We start from the raw sequence: 17,660 nt of genomic DNA on the forward strand, positions 1-17,660 counted from the left end.
TGACTGGTAGATACAGTGGCACAAAGACACTAACGTGAGAAAAGAAAGATGAGCTAATTAACCCCGCCCTCAGAAACTTATTTAAAAGATGTGAAACAACTATTTTACCAGAACTATTAATCTGTTGTTCTGGATTTATCCTATCCAACTATGGACATCTGCACGAGAATCTTTAGTCAGTGGAAAATAAAAACCAGAAGAAAATGCTCCCTGGAACTGCTTCTCTTCCTCCTTTGTTTTTATAAGGAGTGATGCACAGCCAGTTCCTAACTCAAGCACCACTGGTAGTGATCTACGCCCCTATGTTTAACATATAAAACTAGTAATAAGCTGAGAAATAAGAGGTAAAAAAACCAAAAATCACAAGCAGCTCTTCAACTTGTCACTCCAGGTAGATACCCCACAGATCAACAGCCAAGGCCACGATCTAGTAAGAACTGAGGAAAGGGTCAATACGGGGATGAACAGGATTCAGTATTTCATTGCAAGCATCACTGACTTAACATAAAATGATGAGAAGCACAATCAAGACTTGCTAATATTTACTACATATACAAAGGCGTTGGTGCTTCAACACTGGGGGGAGGAGAGGGTGGGAAACAAACTCTTCCCTTACGAAGACTAAGGATGCAGACTAACTGGTTTTATTAATCAACAAACTAAAGACCAATATTTGCATACCTTTATGAACAGCTAAGTGCATCTGCATTACAGCACTCTGGATTGCCTTTTCAGTAAGCTAAAATCATAAGCAGTGTAACTGCTGACACTTAGCAAGCTACCTTAGGAGTAAATTCAGCCCACCAAGCTTTCCTTTGAAAGGCTTCAGTTCAAAGCATCCTTGTTTGATAGAACAACAAAAACAAGTATGCTAAGCTGTGATTTGCCTAAGGCTCTTAGAAAAGCATTTCAAAAGATAAAGCTTCTCTAGGTCAAGAGTTGAACGGCTTTTCTTTAAGGTGTCTTCTAAAAGAAACAATGCCTCAAGTGTTCAAGTTGTTTAGGTCCCAAATGCATCTTTACTTTTAACATCTGCACAATATAAATGAAAATCATTCTTCATTGCGCCGGAATGTAATTTGATTTTTTTCAAATCAATCACTCAGGGCGCTCAGCCATTCCTAAGCAGCAATTTGAACCTTACAAGACTGGACCTTTAAAAAGGAAAAAAAAAAACATCCTGAAACTGCATAGCACATTTTCAACAATAAACAGCAAATTTAGAGAGATAAGTTAGCGTGAAGAGCTAAACAATCTGACAGGGTCTTTTAAAGACGATATGACCTGAAGTTAAACTTACAGCAATGAAGAATAGGTCTATTATCTGAACATTATTTTGAGAGATGCATTTAAACTACAATATACAGATGTGATGAAAAAGACTAAGTGAACTGCAAGAAATCATAGATGACAAGAAAACAAGTTTTTCAGCTGGATCCAAATAACTGCTGCATACATTATAATTATATTTTATTACTGGAATTAGAATTCTCTCTCATTATGTTAACAGAAGAAAGGAACAAACAAGATAAAATATAGCTTACAATGCCAAAAAATCTTTTGTCTTGTAAAAAGAACTATAACATCCTGATTAGTTCTCTTATCTTTTTTTTCACACAAAGATTTAATAATCTTATCTACTCTTCAGAGCATGTAACATTTATTCAAGCCCTAAAAATATCCAGAGGTAAAACAGAACAGGCTCTCCTACAGCTGTTTGTAAAATGCAATACATTTTCTAAGAAAATTTTCCATTAAGTAGATTTTCACTTGTAGTTTAAAATGTTCTGGTTTTCAAGCAGACACAGAATATTTCATGTTCTGAAACTGAAGCAGAATGGCTTTCCCCCTTTTGCTTCTAAGTGGAAAAGGCAGAGGTAACATTACCAAAAACAAAAAAAAAAACCCAACCCCAAGAACAAGCCTTTTTCTTAATGGTTAAAATTTTAAACATTTGAATCAAAATTAACACTTCACCCTCACTGAAAAATAAAAAAAAAATCAAATTATTTCTTTATCAGAAAAAGGACCTTCAAGATCTAACCACCTGTGTCTAAATTGCAGTAGATGGAGCTAGTTCTGTGGGTTGCTGAGCAGCTGATGTGCTCCATATTTGGGCCTGAGGAGCAAGATGCAAATCTCCAGTTATTGTTACCAATAATATATAAAAAAATAAAATTCAACTGTGAAAATACATGGCTAACAGAGCAGGACCAGAAGACAGATGTAATAATCTCACAACTGCTGCAAAATAAGCATAAATTGCCTTGCAATTTTTAAGGTCTCAAGTATAACTGGGAGATCTTAAATTGAATAAGTTGTCCATTAGATGAAATTGAGGTGCCTATGAGCTTTGAGGAAACAATGAAGGGGAAAAAATGAGTTGGTCTTAACATATGGGTGTCAACTATGGCTCTATAATGCAAAAATTCCTTAGAAAGCTTTGTTGTCTAACCTTGCAGCTGTGAAATGTATCTTCTCTCAGTTTCAGTGCAGGATTCAAAAATGCTATTTAGAAGCAATAGCACAGCTCCCTGGAAAATGGTTTCCTTTGTAATTGCCATTTAAAATTGCCATTTAAAAGCTGGATAACTGAGATAACACACAACAGAAAAGAGAGACACTAGCCTTGTCACCTTGTTGTCTTATGATGAATAGAGATATGGAAGGTTAATTTTTTTTTTTTAACTGAGTTAGGGATTTTTTTGCTTGGTTTGTGCTTTTTCTTTGGTTCATTTCGAAAAGATATTTCTGCTGCAGACCCATACTCCAGTCAGGTGGGGGGAAGTAATCACAATATACCTCTTGTTCCCATTCTGTGCAACTCAGAGCTAAAACAGCAAAACCAAAGAACAACTATCAGAACTATGAAACCTAACTTAAAAATCCACATCTCTCTCATGCTTTTAAACAGATATTTCAACATTCTATTACACATCATAAAGTAATGAAAAAAACTACAATTTCATTCAAGAGTATTTTCTGTGGATCCATTTCCTAGAAATGGGAATCATAGTATGATGGAGATAAATAAGCACAGCTGACAGCACTATTAAGAGTAGCAACAAATTGAAAGGAGTAACTTAGCTTGAAGTGTAATATACTTGTCATTAAAGTTTAAAGACTGAAAACAAACAGCAGAGACCTCGTCCTTCTTTTATGCAAGGTGGAGATGGAAAGGAAAATTTCCTTGTTGAATTGTTAGTACAAGAAAAGCGCACACTTACCATCACTGTAATCAATGGGTGCATAAGCTCTGAGGAAAAGGGAAGCTGCAAAACTACTAACCAGAGAGATTCTCTGAAAGAAAAAGTGTGAGATAGTGAGTCCCAACAGTATTCACTTCAAAGAAAGTAACTAATTAAGTAATTGGAAGCAGCACATGTTAATAGACACTTAATGTTAGGCACAGAAAGCACCGAAAAACCTCACTCCTGGAAGGATAATTCAGTTCTATTTTACTGCCTAACTAATACAGCAGATATGAATCTAAAAGTACCCCCATGATAAAAGCTGTTAATAGCTTTGCATTCTGAAACATGCAAAATACACCTAGTATATTAGCATACTCTATGCTATCATGAAATAATTCACAACTTCGGTGTATCACAGAATCTCATTTAAAGGAAAAACACCAACAATAAAACCACCTGTGTGTTGGCAGCATGGGAAATGCACTGGGCAACCCAGAGGCCAGGTCTGTAAGCTTTCTGGCAGCTCAGACAAGGCTCTGCTAGCACCTTCACATGAACTCTTACCTTTCTCCCAGCTGAGACCTCAAACTTCCCAGGAGTTACTCCCAGGAGCTGGTAATAATGAGCTTTGCACTGAACCATGACCTGCAGCTCTGCCTCCGGGTACATTCCAACAATGCTCCAGCTACAGGGCTCCTACTACCAGCCCAAAAACCTCCTGGCCACATGACAAAGCACTGGTCTAACACAACCTCGCTTCCACTACAGACCTGCTAGAAAACTACTAAGTTAACTGGCTACTGCCAAGCTTTCTGCAGGATCAAATATTATCTGTTCCCAAGAAGCTGGCATAAAAACCTGACAAATTACTGACTGTGTACTCTAACACAGAAGAAATATGATTGTCATTCAATAACTAATCAGAATCAAATCTCTGCTGGTGGAGCGAGCCAGCACTGCTGACAGGTTTTTTATTAACAATCACAAATCCACTGTTTCACACAGCATTCAAAGGTAGACTAGCTAGGGCTCTAAGAAGTGGTTATAATGACCAGGAAACTTAATGATGCTCTTCACAAGTCTCTCCCCAAGAATATATCGCACTGTGCTGAGATAACAAAGGTCTATCTTCTGTGATGGCCCAGTGGGCACTAGCTGCCTGCAATGGAAGGAAAAGTTAAACTGTGCATCAGCCAGTTAAGCAAGCTGACCTAGAGAAGGAGAAATGTCCACCTTCCACATGTCATTGAGGCTGCCAAGCTGCTAAGTGCTTCCTGAGGGTCCCCAAGAGCAATTCTGCCACAGAGATAATTTGTGCCTGAACACAACATCTTGCATATCCTTCCCTGCTAAAAGGCACCATCAGTGCAACCAGCCTTCGAAGTCTGAGCTTGGTCTGGCTAGTTCTCAGTTTCACAGACCCGCTTCCCCTCCACTAAAGCATTTTTCTTCAAATCTAGTTTTAAGCTTACGATCAGACTGTATTAGTGTTCTGTTTCACACCACCACTTACTAGCATAAAAGGTTATAGAATGCATACTTAGAAAAGCTGGAAAAAAAGAATTTTCCAACAAAACAGAGTCAACTTTGCAACTCAGTTCCCTGTGCAGTCCCCAAGTGGTCTGATTTTTAAAGCCACCAAAAAGACCTTACAACAGCTTTCCAGTACTTAAAGGGGGCCTACAGAAAAGATGGGGAGAGGCTCTTTATCAGGGACTGTAGTGATAGGACCAGGAGTAACAGTTTTAAGCCAAAAGAGGTGAGATTTAGATCAGACATCATGAAGAAATTTTTTCCTGTGAGGGTGGATGAGGCACTAGCATAGGTTGCCCAGAAAATGGTGGATGTCCCATCCCTGGAGGTGTTCAAGGTCAGGCTGGATGGGGCTTTGAACGACCTGATCCAGTGGGAAGTGTCCCTGGCCATGGCAGGGGGATTGGAACTGGATGATCTTTAAGGTCTCTTCCAACCCAAATCATTCTATGACGAAAAAAGTCATGATCAATACTATAAAGAACTGCAGTAACACAAAAACAAGAGCAGCCTGGCTTACTGGTCTGGACATTTGGCATATTCTAATCACAGCACAGCAGCCTTTCCCTCATTTACGTCATATTTGCATGGAGTTTGCACCTTGACTCAACCCATGGCATTCCAGTCACAGCTAGATGCAGACTCAACACACTGTAACAGTAATGGAATTACCAGCTGATTTCTGAAAATTAACCATCAGAAGGAAACCAACTAGACAATGCAATTTGTTTGCAACAATAGAATCAAAGTAGCTCCTCAGACAAAAAGGTATGGAAAAGAAAGTCTGGAATCAATTGCAGGTTTTTTCCTACACACATCTGCAAGAATGCCAGCTTTGTAAGGCAGAGCAATCACATTTCTGCATGCAAATGGCCAGTTCCAAGTGTGAAAATTTCAACCGCATGCCTAATTACCCGCTTCTGCTTGAACTGCCGGACATAAAATTTATTACCAAATGAAAGTCTGTTTTTAAAAACTTCTTCCACAAAAATGAGATCCAATGGATCCCATTGTGTTAAGAGTAACATTTGAGATAAAAATCGAGTGTTAGTTCTATGTGATGCCTGAATGGTGAGGCACTGGAACAGACTGCCCAGGGAAGTCGTGGATGACCCATCCCTGGAGGTGTTCAAGGCCTGATCTAGTGGGAGGTGTCCCTGCCCATACCAGCAGGGTTGAAACTACATGATCGTTATGGTCCCTTACAATCCAAACTGTTCTATGATTCTATCTACCCAATGACCAACAACTTAACAAAACCAAAAATAAAATAATCAAATTTTCAATTTTAATCTTAAAACCAAACATAAGAATCAAAATACTCTTTAGCAAAAAAGTCTGACAAAGTCTGATAAGTCCCCACAAATTTAATTTGAAAAGATTTTCCAATAAGCCCATTGAAGTTGAGCCAACCTCAGTTTGCATGTAGACTTCAGGATTCTGGCTGTAAATCTTTGCTATCTGGTTTCCTGTAAAACGCTGAAAAAGAAATGCAAATGCTTAGAAACACAAACCCTAAATGGAGTCAATAATCATTAACTCTGTGTAATGAGTTCAGTACATTGCACTTTGGATATTTAATTTGCCTGATGCATGATGAAAGTCACTGCACAGCAGGCAATCCGCACTGAACAGGCTATAATGCATAGTCTCATTATGAGAATTTTGCTCACCTTTTGAAAAAAAAGCATCTGAAAAAGCATTACTATCCATAATATACATTTCAGAAATGACAGTTCAATGGAATGAATCACACTTATTCTTGTGAACAGGAACCAGCACAATATAAATGCTGCCTTCAAATCCTTGAAAAGGTTTAGGCTACACAACCTCTACCTCTCTGAGGCAGCTGAATGGGGAGCAATGCAGGAAGTTTTGTACTCAAAGAAGCAACTCCAGCACAGACTAATAATAGTTCTAAGAATAATTACTTTTCACCCATGTATTATATCAAATAACAAAAAACTTCCAACGCTGGAACCTTAAACTTTAGCAAGTTAAAAATAAACTGTTACGGGTATGCAAAGTCCAAGTTCAACACTGGCCATAAATCTTGCATAATGATTCAAAAACAGAATCAGCAATTTGGGAGGTTAGAGCCTTATTCTATTGAAGCCACCAGTAAGAGTGGCAAGGTGCTGAGGTGCCTGGAGGGCAGCCCTGCTCCCACTCGGTAACTCATCATCACAGTTACAAGAGAGGGAGGTGTCAGGAAGAGGAAACAAGTGACAGAATCCTCTCTGACAGCATCCCAAACTTCTTGAAAAGGCCAATCTTTTAATTAGAGAAGTAACCTAGAGCATTGATCCACAAACAGAAGGGTCATAACCCCAAGTAAACCTGTAACACAAACTGGATTGCCATCCCAATGGAAATCTGGCTGCACAGGAGCTCCCAGGGGAAAATCAGTTGCTGAGACTGTAAATGTGACCACCAAACACCGTATTCCAGAACCACTGGGCAAATGCAGTAGCTCACCCTAGATGCTTCCTGCAGCAAAATTTCCAGGATTTGCCTCATTTCACTTCAAAATTCCCATACCTTTCTTTGTGAGACTACTGCAAAGCACAGTATCATTGGAGTTGCTTCAAAAACTCTCTTTCATAGTTAATGGCTGATCATTATCTGCTGTGGCACCACAACAACAGCAGAACCGCTTCTGACAGGAGACTGCTGAGAACTTTCTTCCCCGCTTCCTACCTCATAGGCTCGTGAGCCAGTGATACTCGCTAGGCGCTGTGCTCCTCCCACGGCTTTCTCCAGAGTGCTGCACTGGGAAGCTGTGCTAGAATCCATCCAGATGGGGCTATTGCTGACAGAAAAACAAGTCTACAACGAACAATATCCTTCATTAGTAAGTTGGATTTCTAATAAGTCCCTATTAGAGTAATAGCAATAAAGCAGCGTGTGTGGTTGGGGAAGCAACAGGCTTTTCCGTCTGCTACCTGATAAACTGCAGCATGATGTGTACTTCATGTAGCCTTGTAGCACAGTGTCTCAGTACAGCCCTTTGACAGCCACAGCCCTGCGCTCTTTTATACAAGTTGGTGTAGGGTCTGCAGCACAAGTGTTGTGAGGAGCAGTTGAGGGAACTGGTGCTGTTTAGCCTGGAGACAGGGAAACTGAGAGGAGACCTTATTACTCCCTACAACTACCTGCAAGGAGGTTGTAGCGAGGCGGGTGTTGGTCCCTTCTCCCATGTAAGAAGTGATAGGACAAGAGGAAATGGCCTCAAGTTGCACCAGGGGAGGTTTAGATTGGATATTAGGAAATATTTCTTTACTGAAAGAGTGGTGAAGCATTGGAATAGGCTGCCCAAGAAAGTGGTGGAGTTGTCATCCCTGGAGGAGTTCAAAAAATGGGTAGACGTGGCACTTTGGGACATGGTTTAGTAGGCACAGTGGTGTTGAGCTGACAGTTGGACTTGATGCTCATAAGAGGTTTTTTTTCCAACCTTAATGATTCTATGATTCTAAGTTTAGCCCCACTTTTTAGAACACCTCTTCAAACAATCAAATTATCTTTCCACAGCTCTCCTAAAAGATTTCTCTTTAATGACTGGCACAGCCACTTGGAAATGCAACTAAGGCTTAGTACATTACCACAGAGCATTTAAAATCCATTTCATGAGCAGATGAGATACTTGCAAAACTAATCACTTAACACAAGTAACACAAATGTCTCCCTTTCAACATACAGCTGTCCTTTCTGATCTTTAAGTAAGGAAGGTAAGGGTCTTCAAGAATAAAGCTGATACATTCCTACTTTTCTTTTTAAATAAAAGTATATCAAGTCTATGTTCAACACCTACCAACCATGCACACCAAATATGCTGAGGTTCAACAATGTACTTGTTAGGAGTTTGTGTCCACACAGCATTACACAGCATTTCAGAAGTAAATGTAAACTCACCTTTTTAAAAAATATATTTTCTAATGAAATCACAAGCACTGCAAGTAAACTCAAGTAAGATACTCTTCACCACAATTTTTAGTTAATATAATTATTAAAAAACCCTCTAAAATATTTACAGACTGTTTACAAAAATATGACATTTCCTGAAAGAACAAACGGGCTGTTATTCTGACACGGAAAGATCCTGGGATGCCCAGTGGCACCTGTAAGCTTTTGAAACAATATATATTGTCAATCAGGAGAATAGTAAATGTCAAAAGCCCTGGGGCTGAAGGAATAACCAGCACATTTCACTCTACACTGCAGGGACGTAGAATTCAGCCAAACAAGAGGAAAGGTTTGCAAGGAGAAAAGCAATGTGTAAGGATCAGAAAAACAGTACTGCAGCTCTCCCTTCAAAGCTCTTCATGCATGTTACCTTTAGTGATTGATGTAAAGGCAGTTCGGATGATGTATTCTTTAAAATTTGGATGCTTCCTTTTTTCCAGTACACGCTCCCATGTTGCTGTAGAAAGCACAAAACCACCTCCTAAGCCACAGAGTTCATATCTTGATCTGAATTTCAAATTCTAAGGGACAGAGTACTCTATAAGAACTGCACCTTTTCAAATCAAGTGCCTCCCTAGAAGACTCTTTAAGACTGAGCAAAGCATATATTATACCAGTAAACGTGGGAGTCAAGAGACAACAATGGTTCAGAACGATAGCAACTTCTAGTGGGAGCCATTATTATTACTATTATTATATTGCTAATCCATGGCATTAGACACTTCTGAGGGCTCTTGGGAGCTGTAGCTAGGGCTCCACGGTCAAGATGGTTAGTTCTGTGCTATTTCAGCAGAGCCCCCAGATTCTTCCGTTACATACCTGCCCAGTCACCATTAATACACATTAATAATAATGTGCAATATCAAGAAGGTTATTTAAGCTCCGTATCTTAGGCAGCTGCCTCAAGCCATGCACCTCTAGTTACACACCTGTAGGACACCTCAGGCAAACTGCAAAGCTCCATCCAGTGACCTGCTAAACAGCTCTGATGACACCAAGTGCAGAAAGAACCCCCTGCGTACAGAGGACTTGACCCCAGTGCAATCCAGATTGTATTTCACATCTCCACCAGTTCTTTGGGACAAATATTGGCACATCAGTGCACCTCCACAGAAAGACTCAATATGGGCTAGGAGAGGGTAACTAAATGAAATCTGTTTTGCCTGAAAGAATCTGAATATAGCATCAAGTTGATACCCCCAGTTTGCTGGAGGACAGATAAAATGAAGGGAATCCAGGCAATCTGGAAATGCACTTCCTTTTTTCACTCAAGTAAGCTGTGGTTACTTGGCAGTCCCTAAATTCTGCTCCACTGAAATTTCACAACAGAGCCTTAATACTGGCTAAGATTTTCAGCCACCTGGCTCAGACTTTCAACTGAATTCAATGAAACATGGAGATCAAAGTAAGAGTTTTGATTAATTAGTTCCAGATATTTCCAGATTAATAGCCTAAATATTAGCTGTCACCTTGGTGCTGTCCTCACCCTGAGCATTATCTGTAAAAGTTACAGAAGACTTTCTTGTTTCACCAGAGGATGATTGTTTCCTGGATGTCAGGATGGGTCTTAAAAGTCTCAGAAAAAAAAGGCATTATGCACTACAGGTTAAATCCCAGCAGTATCTTTGCTGCAAAGACAATCATAATTTGATTTTTGTGGTTCTTTGGTAGATGTCTATCCTAGCCAATAAAACCTGTGTTCAAGAGGATGTTAACTCTGCCTTTGGCAAACTGTGCTCCTCACTGTTTTTTCTACCCCATTTCCACAAGCACTTGGGTATGCTGTAATTCAAAATTACTCCAGTCATTTCAGAATCTGTACGAAAAAATAATTTAAACAATAGGAAACCAACTAATTACATACTATACTGATCTAAACAACTGCACCGTAAACCTTCGTTCACACTATGTCCTAGTGATTGCTCTGCGTCCTTCAAGTGTTAAGTTCCCCTGAGGAACACATCTTTTAATGGGCACTTATATAGAAGCTTTGGTCTTATTTGATGCCATCATGGTCTTCTGCAACGCAATTATTTAAATGACATTTATCACTATACCTTATGCTCTACTGAAAATAATATAGTAAGACTGATTTTTTTTCTTTATACACTGACCTGGCCAGCACCAGACAAAGCTTTGACTTGAGAGAAGTTAAAGCCTGCAGACTTCATCTTTTCCAAAATCATATCCAGAGCCTACAGGAACAAACAGAATCAAGAATGACTGTAATGAGCTATCAAATTATGCATACTCATAACCTCTAGAATGAAACAGTAAATTCATGTCATCACTGATAGGAGTTCTTTGGCAGATAATGAAAAATTAGCTAATGACTATGGACTTCTCAAGAACCTGCATAAATTCCTTTACTAAGTAAGAGTCCATAAAAGAAAACTTCAATCACACAGGGTAAAAAAAAAGATATCTTTAAACAAGCTGAATCACAAAGATCCATTATTTGAAACCTAAATAAGAAGCAAGATTTAAAGAATTCCAGTTCATTAAATAGCCACTTTTAACAATGCTAGGCACAAAGCAGGATTATTTTTTCCTGTTCTAACCTTTGGAAATCTATGAAAACTTAATGAGGTACACTCTGCACCCTGTCCTACAAGAGGTGACGGACCCCCAACACCACTGACCCCGCTGCAGGTTGAAAACTCACGGTCCTTTTAATATAAAGCTAAATCAAGTGAATTTTAGCACTTTAAGTACCCAGGTTCATTTTATTCTTGCTACCTTTCACTGAAGTTTAAAACCAAAAATTAATCTAACTTCACATAGTTCAATTCAGATCAGCATTTCCTAGACTATCTTGACAAATGGACTACCACAAGATTTCAGTGTCTCCCAAAAGACATCAATACCTATATCATCTTATTATTAACTTAATAATTACAATTGTTCCTTTTCATTATGGTTCAAAAGACCAATTGCAACCAAATTTACCAAACCTTTGTCAGCTATCCTGGATAATCAGCCAGGAGTTCTGTGACCTTTCAAATATCTTCACAAAGGAATCAAATCACATTAGTAAAACAGATTTACACAATACCGTGTGAGAGTAAGCATTCCAGAACCAACACAGAAGCAAGGAAGGCCTTCTTTTAAAATAGAAAAGAATTTTGTATTTTAAAACAAACACCAGTCAAAGTGACTAGGAATCACTGAATAAATTGCTTTTGAACCACTTACCATTTGAGACACCAGTTGGTTAGCAAAGGTTATTCTAAAATAACAGTGCGAGTAACCTGGATGCTACAAAAACACAGATTTAAGCTAGGCAAAGCACAGCTGCCCTTTTGGTGTAGGAAACAAGAAGATGAGAGCAAGAAAGAATAGTCTTTTTTGAAAGTCAGAAAAGGATTAATCACACACACAATGCTGTAATGGTAGAGAGTGAAGAAACAAACAAACCCCTCAAAATGTTAGCAATTTCCACTACATTTTCTCATAACACAAATATTTGCATACCAAAGACACAGAACAACACTTAGAAGAAACAGAATACAAACAAAAGGACCGTGTTGGTTTGAATGATGAGTTTCACTATTTCTTGGAATACATTTCCATTTCAATAACAGCACAGAAGAAGTCAAACTGCCTGAAGTATGTTCATACCTTGACCCACATAAGCACAGGAGAAGTGACTGTCAGTCTGTCACTGTGAATATAAGCTCCACCTTGTGTCCTACAAGAAAAATAGTATTTTCTCTTGGTAAATTCAGCAATTTTTTCAGCACCAAGCAAAGTTCTTCAAGTTTATTAATAACCAAAGAGAGTTTGCTATTTCTTTTATGTTAAGAGCAAGGATAAAATCAGCGTTTGAAACCTGAAAATGTAAAAGCCAACTCCTAGGAGGCAACATAAGAGATGTTTGACCCAGTTGTAAAGTAAATAGTTTGCAAGGAAAGGCTCTAATCCTGCAGTAAGGTCTGTGATAGACTCCCATGCTGTTTCTGCTCAATGGCTCCATGTAATCAGTAGTTACTTCTGAGTTTCCTAACTGTCACCATTAGTGGCTTGAATCTAGAAAATGGAATTCAAATTTTGTTGTTAAACCATCAAGTAAAAGTACTTCATTGAAACTTGCGATTACAGAGGACATATGTAAATTCTAGTCTATTAACTAAATCTTATTGTGAGATTTGGAACCAATGAATTTGTCTCCAAATGCTTTTTAGGAGTTCCCTTCATTCAATTCACTTGCTGGTATCATGGCATTCCACCCTGACACAAAGGTGATGCCTACTTCTGTATCCCAAAAAGAAACAGTCATGTCCATAAGACTGAAGTCAAAAAAGAAAAATAAATTTAGTTTATTTACACATAATACTGTGGGGTAGATTATTTATTTATTTCCTGTTGGGAATTATTGCCATATTTACACACCAATGAAGGCAAAAGCACATACTCCTCTTACCAACTATGAAACGTGGAGTTGGCATGAACTTTTTCCATGCCTCCACACATATCAATGAGGCCGAACAGGGGAACCGCCCCTCTGTGCCAATCCCCAAAGTTCTATATTATATTACCCAAGTAAAATATAAAAAGCCTTACTTAAATTCCGGCAGGTCTTTATCAAAATGAACATTATCCTCATAAATGACTCTCAGCTGTTCATCAATAGCAATGACTTTCAGCTAGAAGACATAAACCAGGGTGTAAACAAAAAAATAACAATAATTTAATAGCACTGGTAAGTCATTTATACTAAATCAATTCTCACAGATTAAATGGGAAAGATCACTGAAAGCATGGGTGTAATTTTACGTGAAAGAAGGTATGTGAATTTCCAGCACGCCACCAGTTCAGCAACATGCATATTTGCTTGCATTTTCCTCCCCATTTTTTGTAACATGTCACAAGATCAAGATGCAGGTATATGCTAAAGAACTGCAAACAACCAGGCTCATAGTTCTAGTGGGACACGTCCCTGCCCATCACAGGGAGGGTTGGAACTGGATGATCTTTAAGGTCCCTTCCAACTCAAACTACTCTATGATTCTATGACACACTTTCAGATTAAAGATGCCATGTGCTTTTTCTCCTGCTACTCCCATTTTTTTCGGCCCATCTTACCAAGGAACCTAACATACCCTTAGGATCCATTAAAAATCTTCCCTGCTCCCTAAATGGTGAGTAAATCAAACTACCACTCTGGCAAAGCTCAGAGGGTGTTACAAAAGTGTATTCTGAGCTTCTGTAATATATGGAAAGCAACATCCCAAATGGGTAACTCCATAAAGCTGAGCTTTCTTGTAAGCACAAACTAGGAGAGCACCACAAACTTTTCTCCTCTCTATTCACTCAAGCCAGAACCACAGAACAGAATCATGGAATGCTCTGAGTTGGAAGGGAGCTTTACAAGTCATCTAGTCCAACTACCAAGCAGGAGCAGGGGTATCTTTAACTAGATCAGACATCTTTAACTAGTACAGAAGAAAAACATAAACTGCTTAGAAGAAGAGCAAGAAGGCAGCTCACATTCAGCACATAATTCAACACGGGAAAGTGCAAACTGTTGCGAAAGGAACAGACAAAAAAAAAAGCCTACAAAGATTAAGTCATCTCAATGAGCTGTAATGAAATAGCAAGGCCATCCTCATTCTAGCCACAGAAATGTAGGGCTGTTATTTACGCACTAGCATAACTCCTTACCAGCATGATGCCCTGTGCTGACTCTAAAATGGCTCTGACCCACTGCAGCTTAATTGGCTTTCTGCATGCAGCCTGGCCCCTTAAAACACATTCAATCAACCTAACTTGGATGTGTCTTTTATAGAATGGTTTGGGTTGTAAGGGACTCTAAAAATCATTCTGTTCCATCCTCCTTGCTGTGGGCAGGGGCACCTTCCACTGGATCAGGTTGCCCAAAGCCTCATCCAACCTGGCCTTGAACATTCTTAGGGATGGGGCATTCACAACTTCCCTGGGCAACCTGTTCCAGTGCCTCACCACCCTCACAGGAAAAATGTTCTTCCTAATATCTTACCTAAATCTTCCATTTTGCAGCTTACAACCATTCCCCCTTAATCCTATCCCTGCACCCCCTGATAAACAGCCCCTCCCTAGTCTTCCCATAGGCCTGCTTTAAGTACAGAAAGACCCCCAGACCCCCCTTTCCAAGCTCCCAAACTTTAGCACAGCTGTAATGAAGTGATCTATGCTCGCAGATCTTTTTTAAAAATACTCAGACCAACGTGCAACTTGGGCAGGGTTTATATTTGCAGTGCAATAAAGCCTGATCGTCACAACAAATCAAAATTTCAAGAAGCAACCTCATCATCCAAGTTCATAATCCTACTAATCTTGATTCATGCAACGACACTGAAAAATCTAGATTTGGTTGCAAATTCAAGCTCACAGCCTGCTTGATGCCGCAGGCAGAGAGGTCTCCATGCAGTCTGCATGTAGAGAATGTCTCTTTTTGGGGATTCAGTGCATCCCTAGTAGGATGGGGAAACAGGACATGTTAGGAGACGCAGCCTACAGCTCCAGAGGAGACGGGACAAACAGAAAGGGGCAAAGGGCAGTGCCCATGGCCCCAGAGGCCTTATAAACACTGGGAATTATTTGGCATAAGCAGCGGCAGAGTTGCTGCCATGCATAACCACTCAGCACCCAGCGCAGCAGAGCATCCTGCAGACTGGCCCTAGAATCATAGAACTGTTAAAACTGGAAAAGGTAACTAAGATTATCCAGTCCAACCATGAGCCCAATACCACCGTGCCTACTAAACCATGTCCCAAAGTGCAACAACGACAAGTTTTCTGAATTCCTCCAGGGATGGTGACTCCACCACTTTCCTGAGCAGTCTGTGCCAATGCTTTGCTACTTTTTCAGGAAAGAAGTTTCTCTTAGTATACAATCTAAACCTCACCCCACACAACTTGAGGCCATTTCCTCTTATCCTACCCTCTTGTTACTTGGGAGAAGAGACCAACACCCGCTTTGCCATTTCCAGGGAGTTCTAGAGAGCAATAAGGTCTCCCCTCCTTTCCTCCAGACTGAAAAATCCCAGTTCACTCAACCACTCCTCCTAAGACTTGTGCTCCAGACCCTTCCCCAGCTTGTTCCTCCTCTCTGAACCTGCTCTAGCAGATCAGCGTCCTTCTTGTTGTGAGGTGGGCAAAACTTAACACGGAGATTCAAGCAGAGAACAGGAGCACAATCATTTCCCTGGTCCTGTTGGCCACACCATTGCTGACACAAGCCAGGGTGCTGTTGGCCACCCGGGCACTGTGCTGGCTCACTCTCAGCTGGCTACAGACCAGTGTGGAAAAGCCACAAGTGTGGAAACCCCGCAAAGTGGGGCGGTTGCTGAGAGGAGGAGAAGCAACAGGGAGAGAAGCATCACTGCCTCTCATGCTGGGGAATGCGGGAGAAGCACTCCGGTGCTTGCTGCTCTGGGTCGGGGGATGCGAGAGATGCAGGGGATGCAGGAGAGGCATCCCGGTCCTCCCCTCCCTGTGCCGGGGGGATGCAGGAGAAGCATCCTGGTCCTTGCCCTCCTCGGTCGGGGGGATGCGGGGGAAGCGCCCCGGTCCTTGCCACCTCCCCGTGCCACGGGATGCGGGAGAAGCAGCCCGGTCCTCCCCTCCCTGTGCCGGGGGATGCGGGAGAAGTATCCTGGTCCTTGCTTCACTGCGTCGGGGGACGCGTGAGAGGCACCTCGGTTCTCCCCGTGCCAGGGGATGCGGGAGATGCGGGAGAAACATCCCGGTCCTCCCGTCCCCGTGCCGGGGGGATGCGGGAGAGGCTCCCCCGGTCCTCGCCCCGCGCAGTCCCCGCACCCCGGGGACACGAAGCCGCCGTCGCTCGGCAGCGCAGGCGCCAGGGCAGCCCCGGCGGCAGCGGGAGGGGAGAGCAGAGCCGGGGCGGGGAGAGGGGCGGCAGCCGTACCTGCTGCGTGCTGAAGTCCCAGCCCAGGTAGCAGGGAGCGGCCATGGCGCCGCGCAGGGGCCGGGTTTGCCGAGCGCGGCCTACGCGGGCGGGAGCGGCGCATTCGGCGGGCGGGCGGGGCCGAAACACGCTGGGAAGCGTTTGCCTCCAGCAGCCGGGCGGCCGCTGCCCTGAGCCCAGCGGGAGCAGCGCGGAGGAGCAGCCCCCAGCCTGCAGTCGGAATCCTGGAATGGTTTCGGTTGGAAGGGACCTTAAAGCCCATCCAATTCCAACCCCCCTGCCACGGGTAGGGACACCTCCCTCCGGATCAGGCTGCTCAAAGCCCCATCCGGCCTCGCCTTAGACATTTCCAGGGATGGGGCAGCCACAGCTTCCCTGGGCAACCTGTGCCAGTGCCTCAGCACCCTCATCGTGGAGAATTATCTGCTGGAAGTACAATACAGCAGAAAGGAAGCAGTCTAGGAGGTTCCTGGAGTGCGTGGAAGACAACTTCCTTGCACAGCTGGTGAATGAACCAACCAGGGAGGGTGCCCTCCTGGACCTGCTGTTGGTGAACAGAGGAGGCCTTGCGGGGGATGCGGCAGTAGGTGGACGCCTATGACTAAGTGACCATGAGATGATAGGGTTTTCTGTTCTAGGTGAAGAGGGTTGTTAGTAGGACGGTAACATTAAATTTCTAGAGGGCAGACTTTGAACTCTTCAGAAGGCTGGTTGGCAAAGTCTCATGGGAGGCAGTACTTAAGGGCACGGGAGCCCACGAGGGCTGGGAGCTCTTCAAAAAGGAAATCCTAGCAGCTCAGGAGAAAGCCATCCCCGTGGTCCGGAAAAAAAACCGGCAGGAGAGAAAACCAGCTTGGTTGAACAGAGAGATCTTGGGTGATATCAAGAAGAAGAGATACGTTTATGGGCTCTGGAAGAGGGGACAGGCCTCTTGGGTGGACTACAGGAGGGAAATGAGATTGTGTAGAGAAAAAATCAGAAGGGCTAAGGCTCAACTAGAAAGCAGATTGGCAAAGTCTGTGAAAGATAACAAAAAATCCTTCTATAAATATGTAAGTAATA

General features: G+C 41.9%; 1 protein-coding gene across 1 annotated transcript in view; it reads right to left on the reverse strand.

Annotated features, from left to right (window-relative positions):
- The window catches only part of XYLB (xylulokinase), a 92,109-nt gene extending 75,419 nt beyond the window's left edge, over nt 1-16,690 (reverse strand). Inside the window, exons 1-8 of the mRNA XM_069859284.1 lie at nt 16,599-16,690; nt 13,254-13,336; nt 12,312-12,381; nt 10,805-10,885; nt 9,061-9,147; nt 7,428-7,556; nt 6,141-6,206; nt 3,228-3,300 (exon numbers count right to left, since the gene is read on the reverse strand). Of these exons, the coding sequence (XP_069715385.1) occupies nt 3,228-3,300; nt 6,141-6,206; nt 7,428-7,556; nt 9,061-9,147; nt 10,805-10,885; nt 12,312-12,381; nt 13,254-13,336; nt 16,599-16,643 (634 nt within the window). The 5' untranslated portion in view covers nt 16,644-16,690. The remainder of the gene's footprint in view (nt 1-3,227; nt 3,301-6,140; nt 6,207-7,427; nt 7,557-9,060; nt 9,148-10,804; nt 10,886-12,311; nt 12,382-13,253; nt 13,337-16,598) is intronic.
- Between the last annotated feature and the right edge of the window lie 970 nt (nt 16,691-17,660).

Source organism: Phaenicophaeus curvirostris, chromosome 6, assembly GCF_032191515.1.
Source record: "Phaenicophaeus curvirostris isolate KB17595 chromosome 6, BPBGC_Pcur_1.0, whole genome shotgun sequence".
Classification (NCBI taxonomy): domain Eukaryota; kingdom Metazoa; phylum Chordata; class Aves; order Cuculiformes; family Cuculidae; genus Phaenicophaeus; species Phaenicophaeus curvirostris.